The sequence below is a fragment of the Thamnophis elegans genome, chromosome 7 (assembly GCF_009769535.1).
Source record: "Thamnophis elegans isolate rThaEle1 chromosome 7, rThaEle1.pri, whole genome shotgun sequence".
NCBI lineage: Eukaryota > Metazoa > Chordata > Lepidosauria > Squamata > Colubridae > Thamnophis > Thamnophis elegans.
In genome coordinates, this window is record NC_045547.1 from 78067496 (window position 1) to 78091943 (window position 24448).

General features: G+C 44.9%; 2 protein-coding genes across 2 annotated transcripts in view; one reads left to right on the forward strand and one right to left on the reverse strand.

Annotated features, from left to right (window-relative positions):
• Positions 1–3169: 3169 nt before the first annotated feature.
• On the forward strand, positions 3170–23615 carry PMPCB (peptidase, mitochondrial processing subunit beta). Its single transcript, XM_032221028.1, has 13 exons — positions 3170–3310; positions 5854–5997; positions 7213–7299; positions 9332–9461; positions 10890–11088; positions 12276–12355; positions 14905–15017; positions 17559–17702; positions 18854–19014; positions 20647–20732; positions 20835–20923; positions 21303–21378; positions 23292–23615. The coding sequence occupies exons 1-13, from the start codon at positions 3212–3214 to the stop codon at positions 23354–23356; spliced, it is 1473 nt and encodes a 490-aa protein (XP_032076919.1). The 5' UTR covers positions 3170–3211; the 3' UTR covers positions 23357–23615.
• Positions 23472–24448, reverse strand: part of DNAJC2 (DnaJ heat shock protein family (Hsp40) member C2) — a 31002-nt gene continuing 30025 nt past the window's right edge. Inside the window, exon 17 of the mRNA XM_032221027.1 lies at positions 23472–23754. Coding sequence (XP_032076918.1) covers positions 23680–23754 — 75 coding nt within the window. The 3' untranslated portion in view covers positions 23472–23679. The remainder of the gene's footprint in view (positions 23755–24448) is intronic.

The following is a 24448-nucleotide window of genomic DNA, read 5'->3' on the forward strand; positions in this document are numbered from 1 at the left end:
ATTGTAGAGGCTTGAAGAAGGCAAAAATGGGCAAAAACGGCCTGTTTTTCGCTCGTTTTTGCCCTCCCCAGCTCCCAGGAGCACTTCCAAACTCTCTGTATGTCCATTTTTCCAAAAAATGGGATGCGTGGGGGTGGGGTTTTGGGGGGCCCAAAAATGTTGTATTCAGTGTATAAGACGCATCCAGATTTCCACCCTCTTTTGTTTGGGGGTGGGCGAGGTGCTTCTTATACGCTGAAAAATACGGTAATCTAAAATTTATTTGAAATTCAAAGTTTATGTACCTTCTACCCTTCTTGTTTCTATAATAAAAATATCTCCACTTCTTTAGAGAGATATACAGAGAACACAAATAAAAAATACAGGTTTACCTGGACTTTACGACCACAGCTTTACAACTAAAATTTATATTGCTAAGCGAGGCAGTTTTGAAGTGAGTTGTGCCGCATTTCGCTACATTTTTGCCACAGTACTCAAGGAAATCGCTGCGGTCGTTAAGTAAATCAAATGGTTGTTAAGCGAATGTGGTTTTCCCTCCATTTACCTTGCTTGTTAGAAACCAGCTGGGAAAGTCATAAAGGATAAATCACAGAACTCAGGGACCTTGCCGCTGTCATAATAAAATTCATGCCAGTTGCAACAATAAACATACTTCGCTTTGTAGGAAGTTATCACCCAGCCCTCTCCCAGAAAAATGAAATATCCTAGGAAACATTGAAAAGGCAGAATATTTCTCTGGATGTGAAAAGAAAGAAACCTGTTTTAAAAGACAGAATAGCTGCCTGTAGCTTCCTGCCCATCCCCACTTTGTCAATGGGCCATTAAGAAGGCCAAGCTAGTCCACTTTACATAATAAAGAGTTCTCCCCTTCAGCTACAGGGGGGGTGGGATTAAGGCATGATAATATTGGCCCCAACTGACCACATGGCATCTGAGAACTCAACCAAACCTGAATTCAAAATGCAGCCTAGAGAGTTGCCCCTGCATGGCCCTATAGGAGTCTGACAACCAATCAGAATACAAGATCAAGGTCAAAGGCCAGAGACAGGGACTCTGCATCTCAGTCCTTCCCTTCTCTTCCTCTCCACCAACATTGAAGCACGTGATCACCTTTTCTGTTCAGGACTCAAGCCATGAGGTCCTGCCCACCATTAAAACCATCTTTCCAAGCAGCCTCCATATCTCCAGTGTCTTTTTCCCCACTTGGAGCCGAACCCAGAAGGACATTTCTTTCATCAGAATGAAAACCTAAAGAAACAGAATTGCTATGAGTTGCCCCCTCCCCTCTTTGGAAGAGCTTTATAGCTCCCGCTGCCTTAAGAAAGTTCAAAACATTCTTAAAGATCCATCTCATCCTGGCCACCCCCTTCTTTTTCAACTACTACCATCTGGCAGACGGTGAAGGTTCCCCTCTCACATAGGTGCTAGTCCTTCTCGTCTCTAGGGGGCGGTGCTCATCTCCGTTTCAAAGCCAAAGAGCCAGCGCTATCCGAAGACGTCTCCGTGATCATGTGGCTGGCACATGACTAAACCCCGAAGGCGCATGGAACGCTGTTACCTTCCCACCAAAGGGGGTTCCTATTTTTCTCATTGCATTTTTACATGCTTTTGAACTGCTAGGTTGGCAGAAGCTAGGAAAAGTAACGGGAGCTCACTCTGTTATGCGGCGCTAGGGATTCAAGCCGCCGAACTGCCGACCTTTCTGATTGACAAGTTCATTGTCTTAGCCCGAGTACCTTAGTCAGAGTAAAGCTATTAAAGGATTAAGTACTTCGTTGCCTGCTTCTGAGTCTCCTCGAAGGCTTTACAGTAAAGTCTAACTCTCTTGAGAACTTTTGATTTAATCTCTGTTACGTTGTTTTGTTTGCTAAAAGACTCTGATAGTCCTTGATTTACAAACGCAACATTTCTGTTGCCAAACGAGATGGTTGTGAAATGAATCTGGTTTCGTTAACTTAGCCACAGAGGCACTGCGTCCCTGACAGATAGTACAGGATAATAAAAACAAGGACAAATAAGCTGAAAAACAGCTTCTATCCCAGAGAGCAGTAACTATATTGAATTTGATGGTTACAGTGCAATATTAATGCACTATTGGCTTTTCAATGTCAATTAAATAGCACGTGAAGGATATGTCTTTGTGTTTTTATTTTTGTAGTTATAATGTACACTGAAGATGGCATTTAATTTCATTGCACGGTGTCCAATGACAATAAAGCAAACTAAACTGAACCAGGTTGCATAAACAGACGGAGAGAATCAAGATCACGTGAAGTGTTAATACCACTTTATAAGGCCCTGATAAAGCCACACTTGGAATACTGCATCCAGTTTTGGTTGTCACGATGTAGAAAAGATGTGGAGACTCTAGAAAGAGTGCAGAGAAGAGCAACAAAGATGATTAGGGGACTGGAGGCTAAAACATATGAAGAACAGTTGCAGGAACTGGGTATGTCTAGTCTGATGAAAAGAAGGACTAGGGGAGACATGATAGCAGTCTTCCAATATCTCAGGAGTTGCCACAAAGAAGAGGGAGTCAAACTATTCTCCAAAGCACCTAAGGGTAGAACAAGAAGCAATGGGTGGAAACTAATCAAGGAGAGAAGCAACTTAGAACTGAAGAGAAGTTTCCTGACAGAGAACAATTAATCAGTGGAACAGAATTTGCCTCCAGAAGTTGTGAATGCCCCAACACTGGAAGTTTTTAAGAAGAGATTGGATATCTATTTGTCTGAAGTGGTGTAGGGTTTCCTGCCTAAGCAGGGGGTTGGACTAGAAGACCTCCAAGGTCCCTTCCAACTCTGTTATTCTATTCCTATTCCTATTCCTATTCCTATTCCTGTCCTAAACTAAACTAAACTAAACTAAACTAAACTAAACTAAACTAAACTAAACACAACACACTAAGATCATGGAAACATCAATGGATCTTGAATTTGAGAATCCACAGGTCTGGGATTTTTGCAGTCTCATGGTGAATCAGGAAAGAGTAATCTGCTAGAAGCTGCTTTCTATTATTGGATGGTTGCTTAACGTGAGATTGAAATTGCAAGGAAAACTCATAAAGGATTTAAAAATAGACAGAAACGCTTCCAGCATTTTTTTATGCCAATCATGTGGCTTGGCCCCGCCCACTTACCCTCGGATCACGTGACTCCCCTTCCGGGAATGCTCCCGGCTCCTCAGCCGATTCCTTCGCTTGCGAACTAAGATGGCGGCGGCCGTGTCCGCCGCTTGTCGAGCGGGCCAGCGGCTTTTCTGGGCTCGGCCGGGATTGCTTCCCACGCGGTGCTCAAACCCCGGACAGCGGGTAAGAGACGATTCAGACGTGACTGGGTGTGAAAAGCCGGCTGGACTGCCTCGGCTGCTTTCTTACTGCGGCGGGCCTTGAGCGCGCTGCATTTTGGGAGATGTAGTCTCCTGGCGGTGTAATGAGGCGGCCTGGGCGGATAAATACCGTAAGAGGGCCAGATGGCGGCGGTGTAATGGTGCCCTCTAGCGGTTTCTTGCAGTCCAACCGCTCTCGCAGGGATCTCTAAACACTGGGCAGCTTGTGAACTTCAACTCCCAGAATTCCTTAGTGAAACATCTGGTGGATTTGTAAACTCTGCCCTATAGCATTAGCCTTTCTTTCTTTCTTTCTTTCTTTCTTTCTTTCTTTCTTTCTTTCTTTCTTTCTTTCTCTCTCTCTCTCTCTCTCTCTCTCTTTCTCTTTGTTTCTTTTTCTCTTTCTTTTTCTTTCTCTGTTTCTCCTTTTTCTTTTTTCTCTTTCTCTTTCTCTTTCACTTTTTCTCCTCTTTTTCTTTCTCTTTTTCTTTCTCTTTTTCTTTCTCTTTTTCATTCACTTTTTCTCCTCTTTTTCTTTCTCTTTTTCTTTCTCTTTTTCTTTCTCTTTTTCATTCACTTTTTCTCCTCTTTTTCTTTCTCTTTTTCTTTCTCTTTTTCTTTCTCTTTTTCATTCACTTTTTCTCCTCTTTTTCTTTCTCTTTTTCATTCACTTTTTCTCCTCTTTCACTCTTCCTCTTTCTCTTCCCCTCTCTTTCACTTTTCTCTTTCTCTTTTTTCTCTTTCTCTCTTTTTCATTCACTTTTTCCTCTTTTCTCTTTCTCTTTTTCATTCTCTTTTTCTTTCCCTTTTTCTCTTTCTCTCTTTCTTTTTCTCTCCCTTCTTTCTCTCTGTTTCTCTCTCTCCCTTTCTTTCTCTCTCTCTCTCTCTCCCTCCCTCCCTCCCTTTCTTTCTCTTTCTTTCCCTTTCTCTCTCTCTCTCTCTCTCTCTCTCTCTCTCTCTCTCTCTGTTTCTTTCTCTCTCTCCCTCTTTCCTTCCTTCCTTCCTTTCACATTCCAATATACAAAAGTCTGTCTGTTTGCCTTCATGTGAAGGAACACTTTGGACCTTGATAGGGCCATAATTACACTACCAAATTCATGACTTTGAAGAAATCGGCTCTTAAATGCAGGTAGTCCTTGAGTTTGAGTTTTAAGTTTTGAGTTTTATTGAACACTTATAGGCCGCCCTTTTCCCTGAGGGGACTCAGGGCGGCTTACAATAATGAGGGAGGGGAGTGCAAGACAAGACATTAAAAAAATGTGAATAAAAAAATAATTAACAATAAAAACACAACATTCACTCAGCATTCGGGCGGGGAGAGAGTAAAGTCCTATCCCCAGGCCTGACGGGATAGCCAGATCTTGAGGGCCGTGCGGAAGGCCTGGACGGTGGTGAGGGTGCGGATCTCCACGGTGTAAGTCCTCAACTTACAACCATATGTTTAGGGATGTTTTGAAGTGACAACGGCACTTATGGCTGTTTTTCACATTTACGACTGCTGCAGTCCCCATGCTCACGTGATCACAGTTCACAGTGCTTGGCAACTGACTCATATTCATGACAGCTGCAGTGTCCTGAGGTCATGTGATCTCCTTCACAAATTTCTGATCAGCGAAATCAATCGGAAACCCAGATTCGCCGTGTTACTAACTTAACAACTGCAGTGATTCACTTCATTTAACGACTCTGGCAAGAAAGGTTGTAAAACAGGGCAAAACTCACTGAACAACTGTCTCGCTTAGCAACATAAATTCTGGGCTCAGTTGTGGTCAAAAGACTGAAGAGTAGAAAAGATGTGGAGACTCTAGAAAGAGTGCAGAGAAGAGCAACAAAGAGGATTAGGGGACTGGAGACTAAAACATAGGAAGAATGGCTGCAGGAACTGGGTATGTCTAGTTTAATGAAAAGAAGGACTAGGGGAGACATGATAGCAGTCTTCCAATATCTCAGGAGTTGCCACAAAGAAGAGGGAGTCAAACTATTCTCCAAGGCACCTGAGGGCAGAACAAGAAGCAATGGGTGGAAACTAATCAAGGAGAGAAGCAATTTAGAACTGAGGAGAAATTTCCTGACAGTGAGATCAATTAATCAGTGGAACAGAAGTTGCCTCCAGAAGCTGTGAATACCCCAACACTGGAAGTCTTTAAGAAGATGTTGGATAGCCATTTGTCTGGAACGGTATAGGGTTTTCTGCCTAGGCAGGGGGTTGGACTAGAAGACCTCCAAGGTCCCTTCCAACTCTGCTATTGTATTGTATTGTATTGATTAACATACCAGCCCTATTATTCTGGTCTGGGACCTGGGAACGTGCCCTCTCCTTAAAGTGAAAACTCAACGTGCATTTTGCACTGTAGGAACTCTCTTCATGGCGCTCCCCAAAATAATGTGGGTCCAGATTGGAGTCCTCATAACATTTGCCCTGCCGCAAAGCAAACAAGCGAGACTTTAATTTCCCTTCAATAAAACCACACTGCATTTTTTTTAATCATGTTGCTCACATGATACTTTTTTTCCCCCCCAAACTAGGCCCTCCTCCATCTTGGGAAAAACCGATTCAGGGCTACCAATGTAGCACCCCAAATCGTCGTGAATGTCCCCGAAACAAAAGTCTCGACTCTGGACAATGGCCTGAGGGTAGCTTCTGAAGATTCCGGACTTACAACATGTACAGTAAGTAACCGACACGGGCATCTGGCTTAAGGAGCTCCGTGACTTACAACTAAAATTCCAGGTTCAATTGTGGCCATAAATAGTGGCCTTAAGCGACTGATCTGTTAGCAGAAAGAACATTTTCTCCTGACGCTTCTTGTCCCGATCAGCTTCCGTTGCACATTCCGGGAGGGACTATGCTCTTACAAAATTCTAAAATTTGATTAGAATTAGAATTGGAATAATGGAATGGAATGGAATCGGAAACGAAAACAATAGAATAGAGCCTAGCATAGCATTAACTCTGGAATGTCTCAAGCAATTTCAACCAAACTTCGTTTCATAAATGATTTACCTTTTGGAGAAAAATACTGTGGGACTAAGACACTCCTAAAACCCCTTAGGACAGGGGTGGGTTCCGGATCCCGTTGCAACCGGTACGCTGCGACGGGGCTGGGCATGTGCATCACCGCCCTGCGATGCTCCAGCTGCTCGGTGGAGCATGGCACAGATGCTGGGCGCATACGCAAATGGCCCGGTTGGGTCAAATACAGGTAAGGTGGGTGGGCAGGTGGGCCCTCCAAAGCACCATACCGGAATGGTACCTGTGCTCTGAGCAGGCACCAGTATGCCTGTACCGGGGCGTACCGGCTGTAACCCAACACTGCCTTGGGATGTTTGTTATGTTAAGATACAGCCTGTTGTACCTGAAAATGGCTTCTATTGAACAGCGCAGTGGAGTTGGCATGGTAACGGCTTCACGGTACTCCACAAGGGGGCTCTGTCTTGTAAGGGGGGAAATCCCAATGTTAGAAATTACATTTGGTCCGGACATTTTCCTCCTATAAATACCCGGGCATGGAATATAGAATCAAATTGGAATGGGATGAGATGGGAAGGAAGAGGAACAGAATGCTTTATTGTCCAAGTGTGATTGGACAGACAAGGAATTTGTTTCTGGTACATAAACTCACAATGTACATATAAACAGCAAGTAATAGTTCTTAGATCATAAATCATAGCTACAAGCATTAATCATACGTTACAGCAATTGATAAATCATAAGAAACCAATAGAAGAAGATAGTCGGAAAGATGAGAAGAGAGAGTGTTCAGTCGTTTTGATGAAGATTTTAACCACCGAAACAAAAATCAGCCTGTGGTTTCCTCAGCATTTATTGAAGCTGGATTTTATTCTTTTAGTAAAAAAAACCCCACATATGTGCTTTTGAATCAGGTGGGACTTTGGATCGATGCTGGAAGCCGATATGAGAACGAGAAAAATAATGGAACAGCTCACTTCCTGGAGCACATGGCTTTTAAGGCAAGTTCTCAAACATAACATTTCTTTTTTTAAAAAAATATATTTTTATTCTTTTTAAACAAAACAACACATACAAAACAAAGCAAGAGAAGGAAAAAGAACAACTTTCCTCCATTTCATCAAGCATGTCGTTTGGTTACAAGTTTTTGTGCATCAATTCTTAAACTTCGGTTTAACATCACTGGTTTACATTAAACATGGCTAAATGTTTCGCTGTCTTTGAGCATTATGTGTTCAAATTACCATTAATATTCTTTCATTTGTAACAATCCTTATTTCCTTGAATTCATAATTATCTGTCAAATAACAATAAGTCTTTAAAGTACTATAATATCACCTATCTCTAAGGAATAAGAGCGAAAATTGGGACAAAGAATTCCCATTGGTTTATAATAAACATTCATACTTTCAATTGACCATAATGTCTCCAATCGTCCAGAATTCCAAGAATGTTTTCCCGTTATTAATTAGTTAGTCCACATAGTGGTTAAATATTTCAATTCATGTATATATCAATTATTCCTTACATCATCATTGATCTGTTTAATATACAAAGATCTTTCTAATATGAAATGGTCACTACATACAATTATACCAACGTATTCAAATCATCCCACTCTTATACATTAAAAAACATCATTGTCCTTTATAGATCATATAAATAGTACTCTATATCGTAACAGAAAAAAATAAAAAAGACAAAAAAGAAAAAAAAAACTACTACAACATAAGTAAAACGTAACATTTCTTGTATTGATTTTTGACCGGATGCATTGCAAAGCCCGAGGTAGCTTCTAGCACTTCATTTTATTTTAACAAGAATTCTTCTGGGGCGTAGGGAAGCCCAGTGAGGTTCCTTAAAAAAAAATTAAAAGCATTAAAATTCCTGTGTTGAATCTCTGGTAAATAAAGCAGGATAAAACACAGAATAACGGCAGTTGGTAGTTAAACATGTCTATGGTCACAAAAGCCCAGAAAAAAAAAAATCCTTTTCCCTTTTACCGGCTGGCAACAGGGAGCCGCAGCTGAGGGATGAAAGAGCCACATGCGGCTCTCGAGCTGCAGGTTGCTGATCCCTGGTTTAAGGGCTAATCGAATGCTGTCAAAATTCCCAGCTTCTCAAATCCCCCGCTGGCTTTTTATGAATTAATAGCAATAGCAATAACAGTGGACTTATATACCGCTTCATAGGGCTTTCAGCCCTCTCTAAGCGGTTTACAGAGTCAGCATATTGCCCCCAACAACAATCCGGGTCCTCATTTTACCCATCTCGGAAGGATGGAAGGCTGAGTCAACCCTGAGCCGGTGAGATTTGAACCGCTGAACTGCTGATCTAGCAGTCAGCCTGCAGTGCTGCATTTAACCACCGCGCCACCTTGGCTCATAAAAATTAACCTGTTCTGCTGCTTTTGCTTTCTGTGAATGCATCCGTGGCACGACAAAACCGCGCTCGACTATGCCGCACCCGATTAAACCGCGTCGCTGACGTCATCAACAGGGCGACAACAGCGAGCGCAGAGAAAGAAGGGCGCTTTAAATAGCGCTTTGAAAGCAAGCCAATTCAACTTAAGGTAAGGGTTAGGTTTAGGGTTAGCTTTAGGGTTAGGTTTAGGGTTAGGTTAAGGGTTAGGGTTAGGGTTAGGGTTAGGTTAAGGGTTAGGATTAGGTTTAGGGTTAGGTTAAGGGTTAGGTTTAGGGTTAGGTTTAGGTTTAGGTTTAGGGGTTAATTTTAGGTTTAGCGTTTACAGCGTGCTTCTGTCTCCGCGCTGTTGTCGCCCTGTTGATGACGTCAGCTACGCGGTTTCGTCAAGCGCGGTTTAGTCGAACGCGGTTTTGTGGTGGAACCGAATGCATCAACTGTCAGAATTTTTAGGACAGAGCTGTCGGTTTCTGGAATACTTTGAAATCACAAGTGCATGCATACTGCATTGGTCTAAGATGGAAGACCCAGGCAATAAAGTCTTTACCTCCCCCCCCCCCTTTATTTCTATCACATCTCCAGTTGAAATAATTGCAGACCCTTAAATCGCAGGGAACCAAAAAAAGATCTCAGCTGGATCTGGAGCTAGAGATTGAGAACATGGGCGCCCACCTTAACGCCTACACCTCGAGAGAACAAACGGTGTATTATGCAAAGGCTTTCTCAAAAGACCTGCCGAGAGGTAATTGTTTTTAAAAGTTATTTACCGTATTTTTCGGAGTATAAGACGCACCTTTTTTCTCCTCAAAAAAGAGGCTGAGAATCTGGGTGCGTCTTATACATTGAATACAGCATTTTTTGCCTCCTGAAACCCTGCCCCCTTCACCAAAATGGCCGTGCAGAGCCTTTAGGAGGCTTCCAGAGTGATCCTGGGGGCTGGGGAGGACAGAAATGAGTGAAAAGCGGTTCTTTTTTTTGCTCAATTTTGCTCCCCCCACCCCCAGGAGCACTCTATAATAAGCCTCCTAAAGGCTATGCATGCAATTTTTTTTGACAAAAACTGGGCTCGTTTTTTGCTCCTTTTTGGGGGGAGGGTGCGTCACCCCCCAGGAGCACTCTGCAAGCCCCCTAAAGGCATTCATGCCTTTTTTTGGGGGGGGAAACGGGCCCGTTTTGGGGAGGTTTGCAGAATGCAAAAACCTTTTTTTTAAAAAAAAAAATTGCCTCTTCAAAACCTTGGTGTTTCTTATACTCCGGTGCGTCTTATACTCCGAAAAATACGATATTATTATGGCAAACGAGTGGTGTGGCAGTGGAGCTCTAGGACGCTGTGAGTTCGATCCTAGGGAGGGGCACATGGCCCTGGGACGCTGCAACCGTCATAAATATGAATCAGTTGCCAAGCGTCTGAATTTTGATCACGTGGATGCTGCAACGGTCGTTAAGTATGAAAAAACGCTCATAAGGCTCTGTTTTCAGTGCTGTTGTAACTTCAAACAGTCCCTAAGTGAACTGTTCGAAGACTATCTATGTTTAATAATTAAAAATGTCCTTAGCTTATTAGAATTAAATGTCATTCTTTTGTATTGCATAACTATATATAACTATATATATAACTATATAACTATATAACTATATAACTATATAACTATATAACTATATAACTATATAACTATATAACTATATAACTATGTATCATGTATCATGTATCATGTATCATGTATCATATATCTTATATTAGTTAGCTTTCTCTCATAATTGGGGCATACCAGGGGTTGTGACATTAAATATATACCTCCCTCCCTGGACTCAGCTGATAAGGAGGAGGACCTGTGGCTTAATGGTTAAGACGTTTGCCTAAGATGTAATACAGCACAGGTTCAAATCCCAGTGAGGGTATGGCTAGCTGATGAGAGCTAAATAGCTTGAAATAGAACTATACTAGTCTCCCTTTATTTATTTATCAGCACAAATACAACACAATATGTAACAAAGGCAACAGTAAAATATTGGGCTTTCTGTCTGGATGGTCTCTTGTGACGAGCTGATGGACAGAGAATGGAAGCAGTTAGCTTCCTCTCATAATTGGGGCATACCAGGGGTTGTGACACTATATATATATTGTGACAATATATATATAATGATTATTCCGTCTGTCTTTTGTTTTCAGCGGTTGAGATTCTTGCTGACATCATACAGAATAGCACCTTGGGGGAGGCCGAGATTGAGCGCGAACGGGGCGTGATCCTTCGAGAAATGCAGGAAGTAGAGACCAACTTACAGGAAGTGGTCTTTGATTATCTTCACGCCACCGCTTACCAGAACACAGCCCTGGGACGGACGATTTTAGGACCCACCGAGAATATTAAGTAGGTGTTCTGACCCAGCTCCTCAAACACGGCAAATCCTCCAATCTCCCACTGCCATGCTGGCAGCTTCCACCCATCCAGTTCCGGTCAGGTGCAGAGACAAAGGATGACCTTGACTTTCTAGAAAGAATGTTGTTATGGCTACATCACATCTAACTCCGTACAATCCCATTTTCCCATAATAGAAAGTGTGGCAGGCCAAAGATCTAAAAGAAAAGATGGCTGCAGGCCTGACATTCACATGATGATCTGTTTAATGACCAGAAGAACATATGACTAATTCCAGGCTCAATTACACTTATAAGTCTAAGGCTACTCATTCAGGTTATCCTCGACTTACGACCACAATTGTACCCGGAATTTATGTTGCAAAGTTGAGCCGGTTGTTGAGTGAATTGTGCCCTATTTTAGGATTTTTCTTCCCACGGCTGCTAAGTGAATCACTGCAGTTATTAAGTCAGTCATTAAATGAACCCGGCTTCCCCATTGACTTTGTCACAAGGTCGTAAAAGGGAATCACGGGACCCTGGGACACTGCAACCGTCATAAAGATGAGTCTGTTGCGAAGTGTACGACTTGATCATGTGACACTGAGGATACTGCAACGGTCGTTAAGCGTGCAAAAATCCCGTCACACTTTTCAGTACCGTCGTGACTTTGAACGGTTCACGAAATGACCTGCTGTTGGGGACCACCTGTATTTATAATAGTAGTTTTGCTCGTGGCACGACAAAACCGCGCTCCACTAAAGCGCGCCTGATTAAACCGCGTCGCTGACGTCATCAGCAGGACGACAACAGAGACCGCGGAGAAAAAAGGGCGCTTTAAATAGCGCTTTGAAAGCAAGCCGATTCAAGTTAAGGTAAGGGTTAGGTTTAGGGTTAGGTTAAGGGTTAGGGTTAGGGTTAGGTTAAGGATTAGGGTTAGGTTTAGGGTTAGGTTAAGGGTTAGGTTTAGGATTAGGATTAGGTTTAGGGGGGTTAGGTTTAGGTTTAGGGGTTAATTTTAGCTTTAGCGTTTACAGCGTGCTTTTTTCTCCGTGCTGTTGTCGCACTGTGATGATGTCAGCTACGCGGTTTCGTCGAGCGCGCTTTAGTCGAACGCGGTTTTGTGGTGGAACCATTTTGCTTCCCCCCCCGCTTTGCATATTTTTATTTTTTCATTCCTTGGTTTCACTCATCTTTTAGGTCCATTAACCGCAATGATTTGGTGGAATATATCACAACGCATTACAAAGGACCGAGGATTGTGCTGGCGTCTGCGGGAGGTTGGTGCGACTCACTGCTGTTGGTCTGTAATATCAGCATGATTTATTTTAGGTTATTTTTTCCCTGCTGCTTAGCATCCTTCTTTTTTTTTGAAAATGTCTTTTAAAAAAAATTGTTTATTTTAAATGCTTAAACACATCGACAAAAACATACACAAAACTTACAGACAACATCGGAACTGCACATTCCTTCCTACCGCAGATATCTATGGGTGCATCTTTACAAATATTATTTCCCCCCTCTATACGTTCTGATTTTACACTAATGGTCCTTTTATTTCTTACTCTTTTACTTAGTCTTATATTTGGTCATTCGTATCAGACAGTCGTTGTTACCTTTCTTCTATTGTACCTCTTTTTCTACTTTTATAAATCCTACTGTTCTGTTCTGACCCCCGCCCCTCGTCCTACACCAAAGCACGCCGAGACAAAGATACTTCAAAGATTTATTAACACAGAGACTAGACCTTGGCAGCAATCCGGCACAGACTCATCTTGGCAGCAATCCAGCCTGCCAAGCTAGCCACGATAGCTTTTCCAGCTCTAGTAAATACATTGACTCCTGCCACGAGCATGTGGAACGTCATTCCTTTTATAGTCTTGAGAGGAGCCTAATTACCACCAGCTGAGTTCAATTATCTCCTGCAACTGCGTAACTGTTCTCCGTTGCCGGGCATCCAGGACCAACTCCCTTGTCTCCTCCCCACTGCTCCAATGTATGATGTCAGGATCACACACTCCCTTGTCTCCTCCCCACTACTCCAAGGCTTGACTTGAGGAGCGTGCTCCCTTTGGTTCCCACCGCTACCTCATGCGCCTCCTGGTGGCCAACCAGCCTCTCTGCGCCCTGCTCTGAGTCGGAACCCTGTCCAGGGTCCTCCACATCTTCCAGAGCCGACTCATAGGGCCCCTCGCTGTCGGAGTCTGGTGGCAGCTCCACCGGCTCCTGCTGGGCCACAACAATGTTCCTACTTTCCTATCACTGAAAATGCCTAAGAGCCAATACTCTGGACCTGTTGGCCCTTAGCAGGGAACAAGGATTAAATATGGGCGATCGACTCTAAAGAAACGAAAGGCAATCTTATAAATCAGGTGTGTCAAACTCGATTTCATTGAGGGCTGCATCAAGGTTGTGTTTGACCTTGTGGTGGGGGGGAGGATGTGGTCAGGGTGGGCCTGGCCAGCTTGATGTCACTTGTGTCGGGGGCACCCGTGGTGGCCAGAGCGCTCTACCAGCGAAAATGGGCTCCCAAGCTCAGTTTTCAGCCGCGACAGCCTCTTGCAACCCTCTGCCAGTGGTCCCCTCGAGCGCCATTTTCACTGGCAGAAGCATTATGGGCCTGTCTGCTGTTTCCAGGGTGGCCCTGCGGGCCAGTTCTAAGCACCCCGCGGGGCTGGATCTCAAGGCCTGGGGGCCAGATCCGGCCCGCCGGGTCCTTAGATCTGACCCCCGGGCCTTGAGTTTGACACCCCTGATTATAAATATTGTACGGGATTATTTCCCTTTTGTTCAACGTAGAGAGTTGTAGGGGGAAAGATGGAAAGTTCTGTTATAGTGATGCACGATCTTCAATTTTTATTAAAAAATAAGACATTTTAAAACATATAGCAACCGTTATGATGCTACCTGAGCCAGACCAAGGAGAATTGGACAGATAATTAAGGTATGGTGCAGGTCAGCCACTTCTTATAACGAGGACCTTGAGGCTCTCTGAGCTTGGCTGTTTTCTTGCAGGCGTTTCATTACCCATCTAGGTAACACCATCAGTACCAGGGACGTGCAGTCAGGGGGAGGAATTCAAACTTCATCCTCCTGGTGCGGGGCTTTGGGCAAAGGCTGGAGGGAAGTGCTCTCCCTCCCCAAGTGTAGTTTGATTGCAGGCAGAGCCACATTGCCTTTTCAAACCTGTAATCAGTGAAGCTGGTCTAGATCCTTCCCGGGGCTGGGGGAAAGTGTGTGTGCTCCAGTATGGCTCTTTGACTGGCTTCCTGCCTCCTCCTGTGGTCTCCCTGACTCCCTCCAATCCAACTTTGTGTGTGTGTGTGTGTGTGTGTGTATGTGCTTGTTTGAGAGAGAGTTTGTTTGAATGAGAGAGGGAAGGGGGTAGGAGAGATAGTCCAATCCAACTTCTGTGTTTGTGTGTGTGTGTGTTTGGGGGGGGGAGGGAGAGAGGAAGGAGGAGAAGGGAGAAGAAAAAGAATGAAGGAAACTTATTTAGCAAAGGAGAAAAACAAATGCTGTCGCTTTAAATCGGAACTGAGCATGCCTGGCTGTGGAATTCTGGGCGTTGAAGTCCACAAGTCTAAAAAAATTGCTGCCTCACCAGCCATAAATCTCACCGCACGTCACTGATCGGTACTAATACTGTACTGTACTGTAGCACCAATAATGTTAACCTAGTTTGGGTAACAAAACATCTGCAAGAAAGCAATTTAAGTTTGGAGACCACTAAGGACTCCTCAGTTCAGCCCCGAAGAAGTACAAATATTCTCCTTTATTATGATAATTTTTGCTTCTAAATGGAAAACTTCCTTCTGTGCCGATTTAGGAGTTGCTCATGGAGAATTGCTTGAGCTGGCGAAATACCATTTTGGCAACTTGCCGTCCATTAAGAAAGAAGGCGCCCCAGTTTTGCCCCCTTGCCAGTTCACCGGCAGTGAAGTAAGTGGAGGTTGTTCTCTTCTCAAAGGGGCCTGAGACACATCATCTTCCTTCTTTTAACGACCCCATGATCCCTTTTTGGGGTGGAGTCTGGGCAGCTGAATGGAGCTTAGCAGAGTGTTTTAATGGCCGGATGCTCTCCTGTTGCCATTGCGGAGTTTTGTTCGGCAGGTATATTCTCATGGTGCCCTGAGAGACAAATATTTGTCTCTGCCTAGGATCGAACTCACAGCCTCCTGACTGTGAAACGAAAGCACCACCTCTAGGCCACCGCACTACTCAAGACCTGAGGCACAACAGCCCCCACAATTATGGTTGATAGCATAATAGAAGATTTGGTTAGCGCAGCTTTTTGCTTGACCGCGAAAATTGCCGAGAAGTTTGAGAAAGGTCGCTTGTTTCTTTCAATGCAGTTTGAGCCACTGGACTGCCTGTGTGGCATCACGAGTTCAGTTTTTTGGGTTACTTTGTTGATTATTTATATATTTCCTTTTTTATTTATTAGCTTTTTAACCTGCCTTTATTTACTTTATAAGTAACTGAAGGCCGTGGATATTCCTTTCTTTTCCTGTTTTCCCCACGATGAGCAACCTGGTGAGGGCTGAGAGAGAGAGAGAGAGAGAGAGAGAGAGAGAGAGAGAGAGAGACATAGATAGATAGATAGATAGATAGATAGATAGATAGATAGAGATAGATAGATAGATAGATAGATAGATAGATAGATAGATAGATAGATATTGGCCTAAGGTCACCTAGCTGGTTTTCAGGCCTAAGGCGGGACTAGAATTCACCATCTCCTGATGATTGGCCCAAAGTCACCCAGTTGGTTTTCAGACCTAAGGCGGAACTAGAATTCACCATCTCCTGATGATTGGCCCAAAGTCACCTAGCTGGTTTTCAGGCCTAAGGCGGGACTAGAATTCACCGTCTCCTAGTGATTGGTCCAAAGTCACCCAGTTGGCTTTCATGCCGGAAGTTGGACTAGAATTCACCATCTCCTGATGATTGGCCCAAAGTCACCTAGCTGGTTTTCAGGTCTAAGGGGGGACTAGAATTCACTGTCTCCTAGTGTTTGGCCCAAAGTCACCCAGCTGGTTTTCAGGACTTAAGGCAGGACTAGAATTCACCGTCTCCTAGTGTTTGGCCCAAAGTCACCCAGCTGGTTTTCAGGACTTAAGGCAGGACTAGAATTCACCAGCTCCTAGTGATTGGCCCAAAGTCACCCAGCTGGTTTTCAGGACTTAAGGCAGGACTAGAATTCACCGTCTCCTGTTGATTGGTCCAAAGTCACCTAGCTGGCTTTCGTGCCTGAGGTGGGACTAGAATTCACCATCTCCTGGTTTTAGGCACTCACCGTCTCCAGGTGATTGGCTCAAAGTCCCCTAACTGCCTTTCATGCCTAAGGCGGAACTAGAACTCACTGTCTCCTGGTGCTTGGCCCACAAATCACCCAGTAGGTTTTTTTATACCTGAGGCCGGTGCTTGAACTCACTAGTCTCCTGGTCTCTAATTCACGTCATGTTGCTTTCTGCAAACTCCTACATTACTATATCCTTAACCTTATTGGAGATTGAGTATCAACTTTTAGCCACCCCCATAGATCCATTTTTCCTAGCGGCGTCTGTCTCCCGTCTGGGTCGTAAGGTCGCACGTAATGTGGATTACTGCTTCATTGATTTATGGGAACAAAATTGCAAGTTTTTATATTCATTCGATTGGGAAAGCGGGTGCTTTTCAGGGTGGCTATGAGGTTCAAGTTCCGTGGCCGTTTTATTCATGGTATTCCTCTGTCCTGATTTTTTTTAAAAAAATAATCTTTATTGGCTATACATTTTTTTTAATAAGACATACAAATACACCTTCAAACATACAACCCCCCACCCGCCCCGGTGACAGTCATTTACAGCCCAACATTTTTTTCTTCCTCATTGTTTAGTCTCTAACCAGCATATTCTTGTTACAAAGAGATCTATTACAATACCCATGTTCACTTTTAATTCCCATTGTTAACAACTGCTATTTAACTTTCCCAGTTTTAAGTCCCTGCTGTTCTCCTTGTCGCCCACATATACCATAGGTTCCAGCTAAGATAATGTTCCGTTTCTCCTTTGTCCCTCAGCCAACCCGTCATTCTGTCCATTTCTGCACACTCATAAATCTTTTTAATTATGGCGTCTTCCGATGGTATGGTAGTAGATTTCCAAAATTGCGCATAGGTTATATAATTGTGGCCACAATTATATGTAGGCTCAAATGCCATATAGATTTAACTCATGTTTTCCGGTTTTATGCTTAGTAAAAAAATCTCTGGTTTCCATTCCATATTTGCCCCAGTAACCTCTTTTAGCCAGTTTTGAATCCTTCTCCAGTATTTCGTGGCCTCAATACAGGACCACCAAATATGGTAGAATGTGCCATCCCTTCTTCCACATTTCCAACACAGTGGGGATAACCCAGGAAACATTTTGGCTAACCTCGTTGGGGGAAAGTGCCATCTATAAACCATCTTGTATATATTTTCCCTCTGTCCTGATTGATCAGATCCGTGTGCGAGATGATAAAATGCCTTTGGCCCACCTGGCCATCGCGGTGGAAGCAGCTGGCTGGTGTCACCCAGATACCATCCCTCTGATGGTGGCAAACACGCTCATTGGCAACTGGGACCGTTCTTTTGGCGGGGGAATGGTGAGTTGGCACCGAACTTACTGGGCAGTTTTAAAGAATGTGTGCTTTGGGACTAGGGCGGCTTCTAATAAAACATTAGCTGGGTTTTAGAAATGTAATTCCAGGACGTCTAAAAATGAATTTCTTAAACCGGGCTACCCTAATTCCTGCATTCCTTCGAAAGGTATTTTGAAGTCGATCTCCACAGTGCACGAAGGGGTGCAAAAATTGATGGAGTTAGCAGAGATGGCTGAGCTGACTGATTTGATCAGGGGTGGAATTCAGCCGGTTCGGGTGAACCGATAGTTCTGGTCAGCATTTGGCCCCGCCCCCCTCCCCGTCCCTGCTCTTTCCTGTCCTACATTTCCCTGTTTTGTAGCTCAGCTGTTTTGTGTGGCTGAACAGATTGACACATGTCAGCTGTTACACTCATAGGCGCTGACATAAGAAGGTATGTTTTGAAGCTTTAAAAGGTCGGGTTTTTTTAATGCTGAGCGCACGCGCAAAGGGCGCACACGAAGCGCGCACCAGTTGTACCCCACCGCTGGATTTGATCAAAGAAAGACGTACGAATACTTTTATTTATTTATTTTATCATTTTACTTAGTTTTTTTCTTTAACATACATAAATGCCTAGTGAACAGTGTCAATGTACTTTACACACAATAGTAACAACAACAACAATGGCTGACCATCACAGCCCGCTGAGCCTCCAGGCGCCGGTACCTGGCGTTGCACTCACGCAGGTCTTCCCTCTGCTTGGAAAGCCTATGCTCGTAGTCCTCAGTGAGGTGCTTCTGCTGAGCACGGTCAGATCCAATTTGAACTGAGCTGTTTTGCCAACTCTTTCTCATTGTGGCTACTTAGCTCCAACAACTGCTTCCTGTTGGGGCCCTTAGGAGCCCTGGCGGGCAGGCGAGGAGTACCTGGGAGGGGAGGAGCGAGTAGAGGCTGGCAAGGCACCCCTCGACGTGAGTGACATCGAGTTGGCCGCGCCCACCCAGTCACACGGCCACCTAGCCACACCCACCCAGCCGGTTCATTAGGCAGATCATATTTGTGGTCCGCGGGATTTAAAAATAATGGATTTAGTGGTCCCTGAGGCCCGAAAGGTTTTTGACCCCTGTTCTAAGGGCCGTTGAAAAGCTCGTCTTCCTTCTCTCTTTCAACAGAACCTGTCCAGCAAGCTCGCCCAAGCTGCGTGTCACGGCAATCTTTGCCACAGTTTCCAGTCTTTTAATACGTGTTACACGGATACAGGATTGTGGGGTCTTTATATGGTTTGCGAAGGGGCTACCTTAGAGGATATGATGCACTATGTCCAGCGGGAATGGTAAGTATTCTGACCAGGCTTCCCGAGGAAGCATAAATCACCCTCTTAGCCCCCCAAAACCCTCTATTTATTTATTTATTTATTTATTTTTATTTTAATAAATATTTTTATTAGTAAAAGAAAAATACAACAACCAATAACTGGTAAAAAACAGTACAACATTCACTGTTTCGCTTTACATTTGACTGCGTTTCAAGACGTTCCCATATCATCAAAATCCTTATAGACATCAGAGGTTAGATATCTTCTCCCCTCCCTCCCTCTTTCCTTCCCTTGTTTCTTCTTTCCCACTCCCCTTCCTTCCCTCCCTCCTTCTCTCCTTCCCTCCTTCCTTCCCTCCTTTCTTTTCCTATCCTACCTTTCCTTCCCTCTCTCTTTCCTCTCTTCTTCCCCCCCTCCTTCTCTCATATCTTCCCTCCCTCCTTTCCTCCTTCCCTCCTTCCTTTCTCTTCTCTTAAGTTCCCTTCTTTCTTCCCTCCTTCCCTCCTTCCTATCTACTCTCCTCTCCTTCCTTTTTATTTATACAGCTGTGAATTATAGTCATTCACGGCTTCCCCAACAGCCTGTGAAGAGTCCGACAGAGGTCTGCTCGAGTTGCCACAGTCTTTCAGGATAAGGTTGATAAGCACCCGACTTCACTTCCCTTGAAACGCCGCCGGAGACCTAATTGTCAAATGCAGAGCAAGGCTAAATGTAGCACAGAGTCAAACAGAGCTTCTCGGAGTTTGAACCGACCACAATGAACTAATTGCTTCCTGCAAAGGCTCACAGTTCTGTCTGCTCCTCTTTTATGTCTTATGGGAGGGGCCAGTCATCGCCAAGCCTTACTCCCGAGTCGCCTCTTTTTTCTTAATTGTTCTTGCCTTCTGGCAGCTCTGCGCATGCGCACACTGGGAACAGGCTCCCCCTGTTCCTCTGCCTTGCTGATGTCAGACTCCAGAGGCAGCACATAACTCCCAGATGGCCCTGGCCCCCCTCTCTGCCTCCAACGCAGAGCCCTCGTCCGAGCTTTCCCAAACTCCAGGACTGGCCCAGGTTCCTCCCCAACCTCCTCGCTGTCCGACTCTGCTCCCAGCTCTGCAGGCCACCGGCGGAGCACAACAGTAAGGGAAATAACTTTCCTTTTGAATTGGAACACAACCAGCCCCCTCTGCAGTGAGACAGGTAGTCCTCGACGTGTGGCAGTTCACTTAGCGACCATTCGAAGTTACGACAGCACTGAAAAAAGCAACTCAGGACCATTTTTCACCCTTCGTAGCATTCCCCGTAGTCACGTGATTAAAATTCAGACGCTTGGCCCCTGACTCACACTTACGACCATCAAAGCACCCTGGGATCATGTCATTCCTCCTTTTGCGATCTTCTGAGATGTGAAGTCAATTGGGGGAAGCCAGATTCACTTTAACGACTGTGTTACTCGCTTAACGACTGCAGGGATTCACTTGAACAAGGGTGGGAGGAAAGTTGGTAAAAATGGACTTTTAGCAGATGTTTCGCTTAGTCAGAGAAACGTTGGGCTCGGGGGGTCGTAAGATGAGGACTGCCTGTATTCCAGACCAATTGTTTGAATACAAACCAAACCCTACAAAGGGAAGTGACAGCTGTCAGTCACTTGTCATCTTTCTCTTACAGGATACGTCTGTGCACCAGTGTTACAGAAAGCGAAGTAGCCCGTGCGAAAAATCTCCTGAAAACAAATATGTTGTTACAACTGGACGGTATGAACTATAATGGTTGATTGGGGTTTATTCCCTCCCTCCCTTCCCTGCCCCGTGCTGTTTAATTCATTCATAGGCATCTGTAAACATCTGCAATCTTAGGTTCCACTCCCATTTGCGAAGACATTGGGCGACAGATGTTGTGCTACAATCGCCGGATCCCAATTCCTGAACTCGAAGCAAGAATTGAAGTAAGGAAACTCTCCCTTGTCTCCTCCCCACTGGTCCAAGGCTCAGGCGCCTCCTGGTGGCCAACCAGTCTCTCTGCGCCCTGCTCGGAGTCGGAACCCTGTCCAGGGTCCTCCACATCCTCCAGAGCCAACTCATAGGGCCCCTCGCTGTCGGAGTCTGGTGGCAGCTCCAAATGCTCCTGCTGGGCCACAACAGCAACCTTAGGAGTTGACATTGTGTGGCGTGACACAATTCTTAGTGTGACAGAATTGTAATTTCCCTTCTGCCAAAGGTTTTGGCCTTTCGCCTATAAAAACTGAAGGTCCGTTGCCAGGCGGTGGGCTGTCAATTGTACTTTAAATTTTCTTCAAAATCTATCTCTTTTATTTCCTATTTCAGGCTGTTGATGCTCAGACGATCAAGGAAGTGTGTACAAAGTACATCTATAATAAGCGTCCCGCGGTTGCAGCAGTGGGTAAGCACTTAATTAGACACAATTTTTTTAAAAAAAAGGTACAAGTGGATTTAATATCGGGAGGCAAAATGCAACGGAGAAAACTATTTTTTATGTCAATATAAAGTTGGACTTGGTGAAATGCCACCCCGAGAACCCATCAGAGAAAGTAAATATGTAAGGGCAACAATGGAAAAGGAGGGAGGACGAGGAAGGGAAGGAAGAAAGGGTAAAGCAGAGGAAGTAAGAGGAGGGGAAGGAGGAGGAGAAGGGAAAGAGAGGGGAAGAAGAAAAGAGGAAAGAAGGCAGAGAAGGGAGGTTGAGAAGAGAGGAGCAAGGTTGCTGCAGAATAAGATGGAGATACGAGGTGGCAAAAAAGTGGCCCAAATTCTATTTTATATATTTGTAAGAAGATAAGTGATAAACATTAATGGTTAATAGATAAATGTTAACTGTACTTATAAGAATGTATATTTGTGAATGTATTTGAATGGGAAAAATAAAATGGCGGCGCGGCTTGGCTAGCGACGCTGAGCACTGCAAGGAGGGGGTGAAGCGATTTTCAGGTAATCTAACGAAAAAGCCTGTAGAAATTCCTGTAGTCTGTAGAATCCTGTAGAACTAGTAAAAAAATCTGAAAAACTCCTGTAAAAAAAGACCTTAGCCTTCAAAGTGAGGGAGAGTCAGGTAAAACACTCCTGGGCTGGAGACTGAGTTTAATCTGGGAGGTCAGGAGGATCGGAGGTGTGGCCTCAAGATTTACCTCAGTCTCCAGGGCAAAAGGGCTGTGGTAATACCCATGAATGACTCCTCCCACGCCTCACTTCGGAAACTATGCACAGGCAGTCCTCGATTTACCACAACTGAGGGCCCTATTTCTATTGCCCAGCGAGGTATTTTGTTAAGCGAGTTCTGCCCCATATTGCGACCCTTCTTGCCACGGTTGCTAAGTGAATCACTGCAGTTGATAAGTCTGTAACCCGGTGCCTAAGGGAATCCGGCTTCCCCCGTTGACTTTACTCTTCAGATGGTCACCAAAGGATCACATGACCTCGGGACACTGCGACTGCCATAAATCTCGAGTTAGTTGACAAAAGACCTGAATTTTGATGGCGCCGTCACAGGGACGTTGCAAAGGTCGTGACACTGAAACACGGTCATTAGTCACGTTTTCCAGTGCTTTTTGGGATTTTGAATGGTCGTTAAATGAATTGAAAGTCGAGGGCTGCCTGTAGTTAATTAATCTTGTTTTTTAAAACATTTTGCAAGTTTTCATCATCTTCTTTTAAAGACCCCGTAATACCTTGCGGGGTGGAATCTTGGGCAACTGAATGGAACTGTTTAAGATTAAGATTTAATTTATTTGTATGCCGCCCTTCTCCGGGAGGGACTCAGGGTGGCAAACAACTCCAAAGGGGAAAGGGGATACAAACACAATACACGTAATTAAAATACACAAGAGTCATACAGCCATACAAGTCGAGAGGGGAGGGGAACTCATCAACCCCAGGCCTGCCGGCACAGCCAGGTTTTGACGGCTTTCCGGAAGGCCTGGAGAGGGGTGAGGGTCCGAATCTCCGCGGGGAGTTCATTCCAAAGGGCCGGAGCTGCTACAGAGAAGGCCCTCCCCCGGGTGGTAGCCAGATGGCATTGGCTGGTAGACGGAACCCGGAGGAGGCCGACCCTGTGCAATCTAACAGGTCTGTGGGAGGTAATTGGCAGCAGGCTATTTCCTGGCCAGATGCCTCCCGTTTCCGATGTGGAGTTTTTGTTCGGCAGATATATTCTCATTGTGCCCAGAGAGAGAAATATCTGCCTCTATCTAGGATTGAACTCACAGCCTCCCGACTGGGAGGCGAGAGCTCCACCGCGAGGCCACCGTACCACATTTTGCAAGCTTTGATACCAAGTAACGCCCTTCCTTCTTATTCCAGGGCCTCTTGAACAGCTGCCTGATTACGAGCGACTCTGTAGCGGCATGTATTGGCTTCGCGACTGATACTCTCAGCGAGCTTTGGGGAAATTTACGATGGCACTTGAGAAATTTTGTGACGACAGTTAAACATTCAGGACTAGAGGGATGATTTTTATTCCCTTTTCACCAAATGGCAGTGTTTTTTTTTTTAAGTCACAGGATAGATGCTGCTCCCCCGCCCCCGGATAATCTGTCCAATGGAAAGGACAATGCAAATGGAGGGGAGCCTCTTGAGAACCACAGGACTGTCTCGAAAAACTAAAATAAAACGAAGCCTATTCTACATTTGTATTTATTTTATTACAAAACAAACACACACACACACTAGGATTGTCGCGGGAGAAATCTCATTTCTTAGTTTTAGCAGCGTTCACGACTTGCTCTTGGGCGGCTTTCTTGGCTTTGACCATTTCGACCAGCTCCTAGAGGAAGAAAAATAAAAGGATAAACAGAATTGGCTCCTTTTTTTATTTCTACCCGGGAAAAACTCCATAGCACAGGGGTCCCCAAACCAGTGGTGCAGTTCAGCCGGTTCTATCTAGTTCGGGAGAACCGGTAGCGACGGGAGGCTCTGCCCACCCGCCCGAACATCATCACGTCCTGTTTTTGACTCTCTGCGCATGCGCGAGAGGCCCTGCGCACACGTGGAGACGCTCACATTTGCGAACAGGTAGCGAAGGTGATTTCATCCCTGCCTGAAACCCTGGACAGCGGCCCACAGGCCGTGGCCTATTGGGAACCAGGCTGCAAAAGAGGTGGGCCAACACGTATGTACACGCATGCAGGTCCACTCACACGAGTGGTAGGCCGGCGCACACGTGTATGTGCCCACAGCCCAACTTGCATGCACATTTGTATTCACACCGGCCCAGTTTCCCTCTGCCTCCCCCCCCAAAGCCAGGCTCCCAATCCGCAAAAGTTGGGGATCACTCCCGTAGCATATTATTCCTGGAGCAGCTGAAAAATCCCTTAAGCCAGGGGTCGCCAAACTTAAAACACTCCAAGAGCCATTTGGACCCGTTTCCCACGAAAAAGAAAACACCGGGAGCCACAAAGGTCCTAACCAGAAGCCCCCTATTCAATTCTGGAGCTGCTGACCGGAAGTTCAGTTCCCCC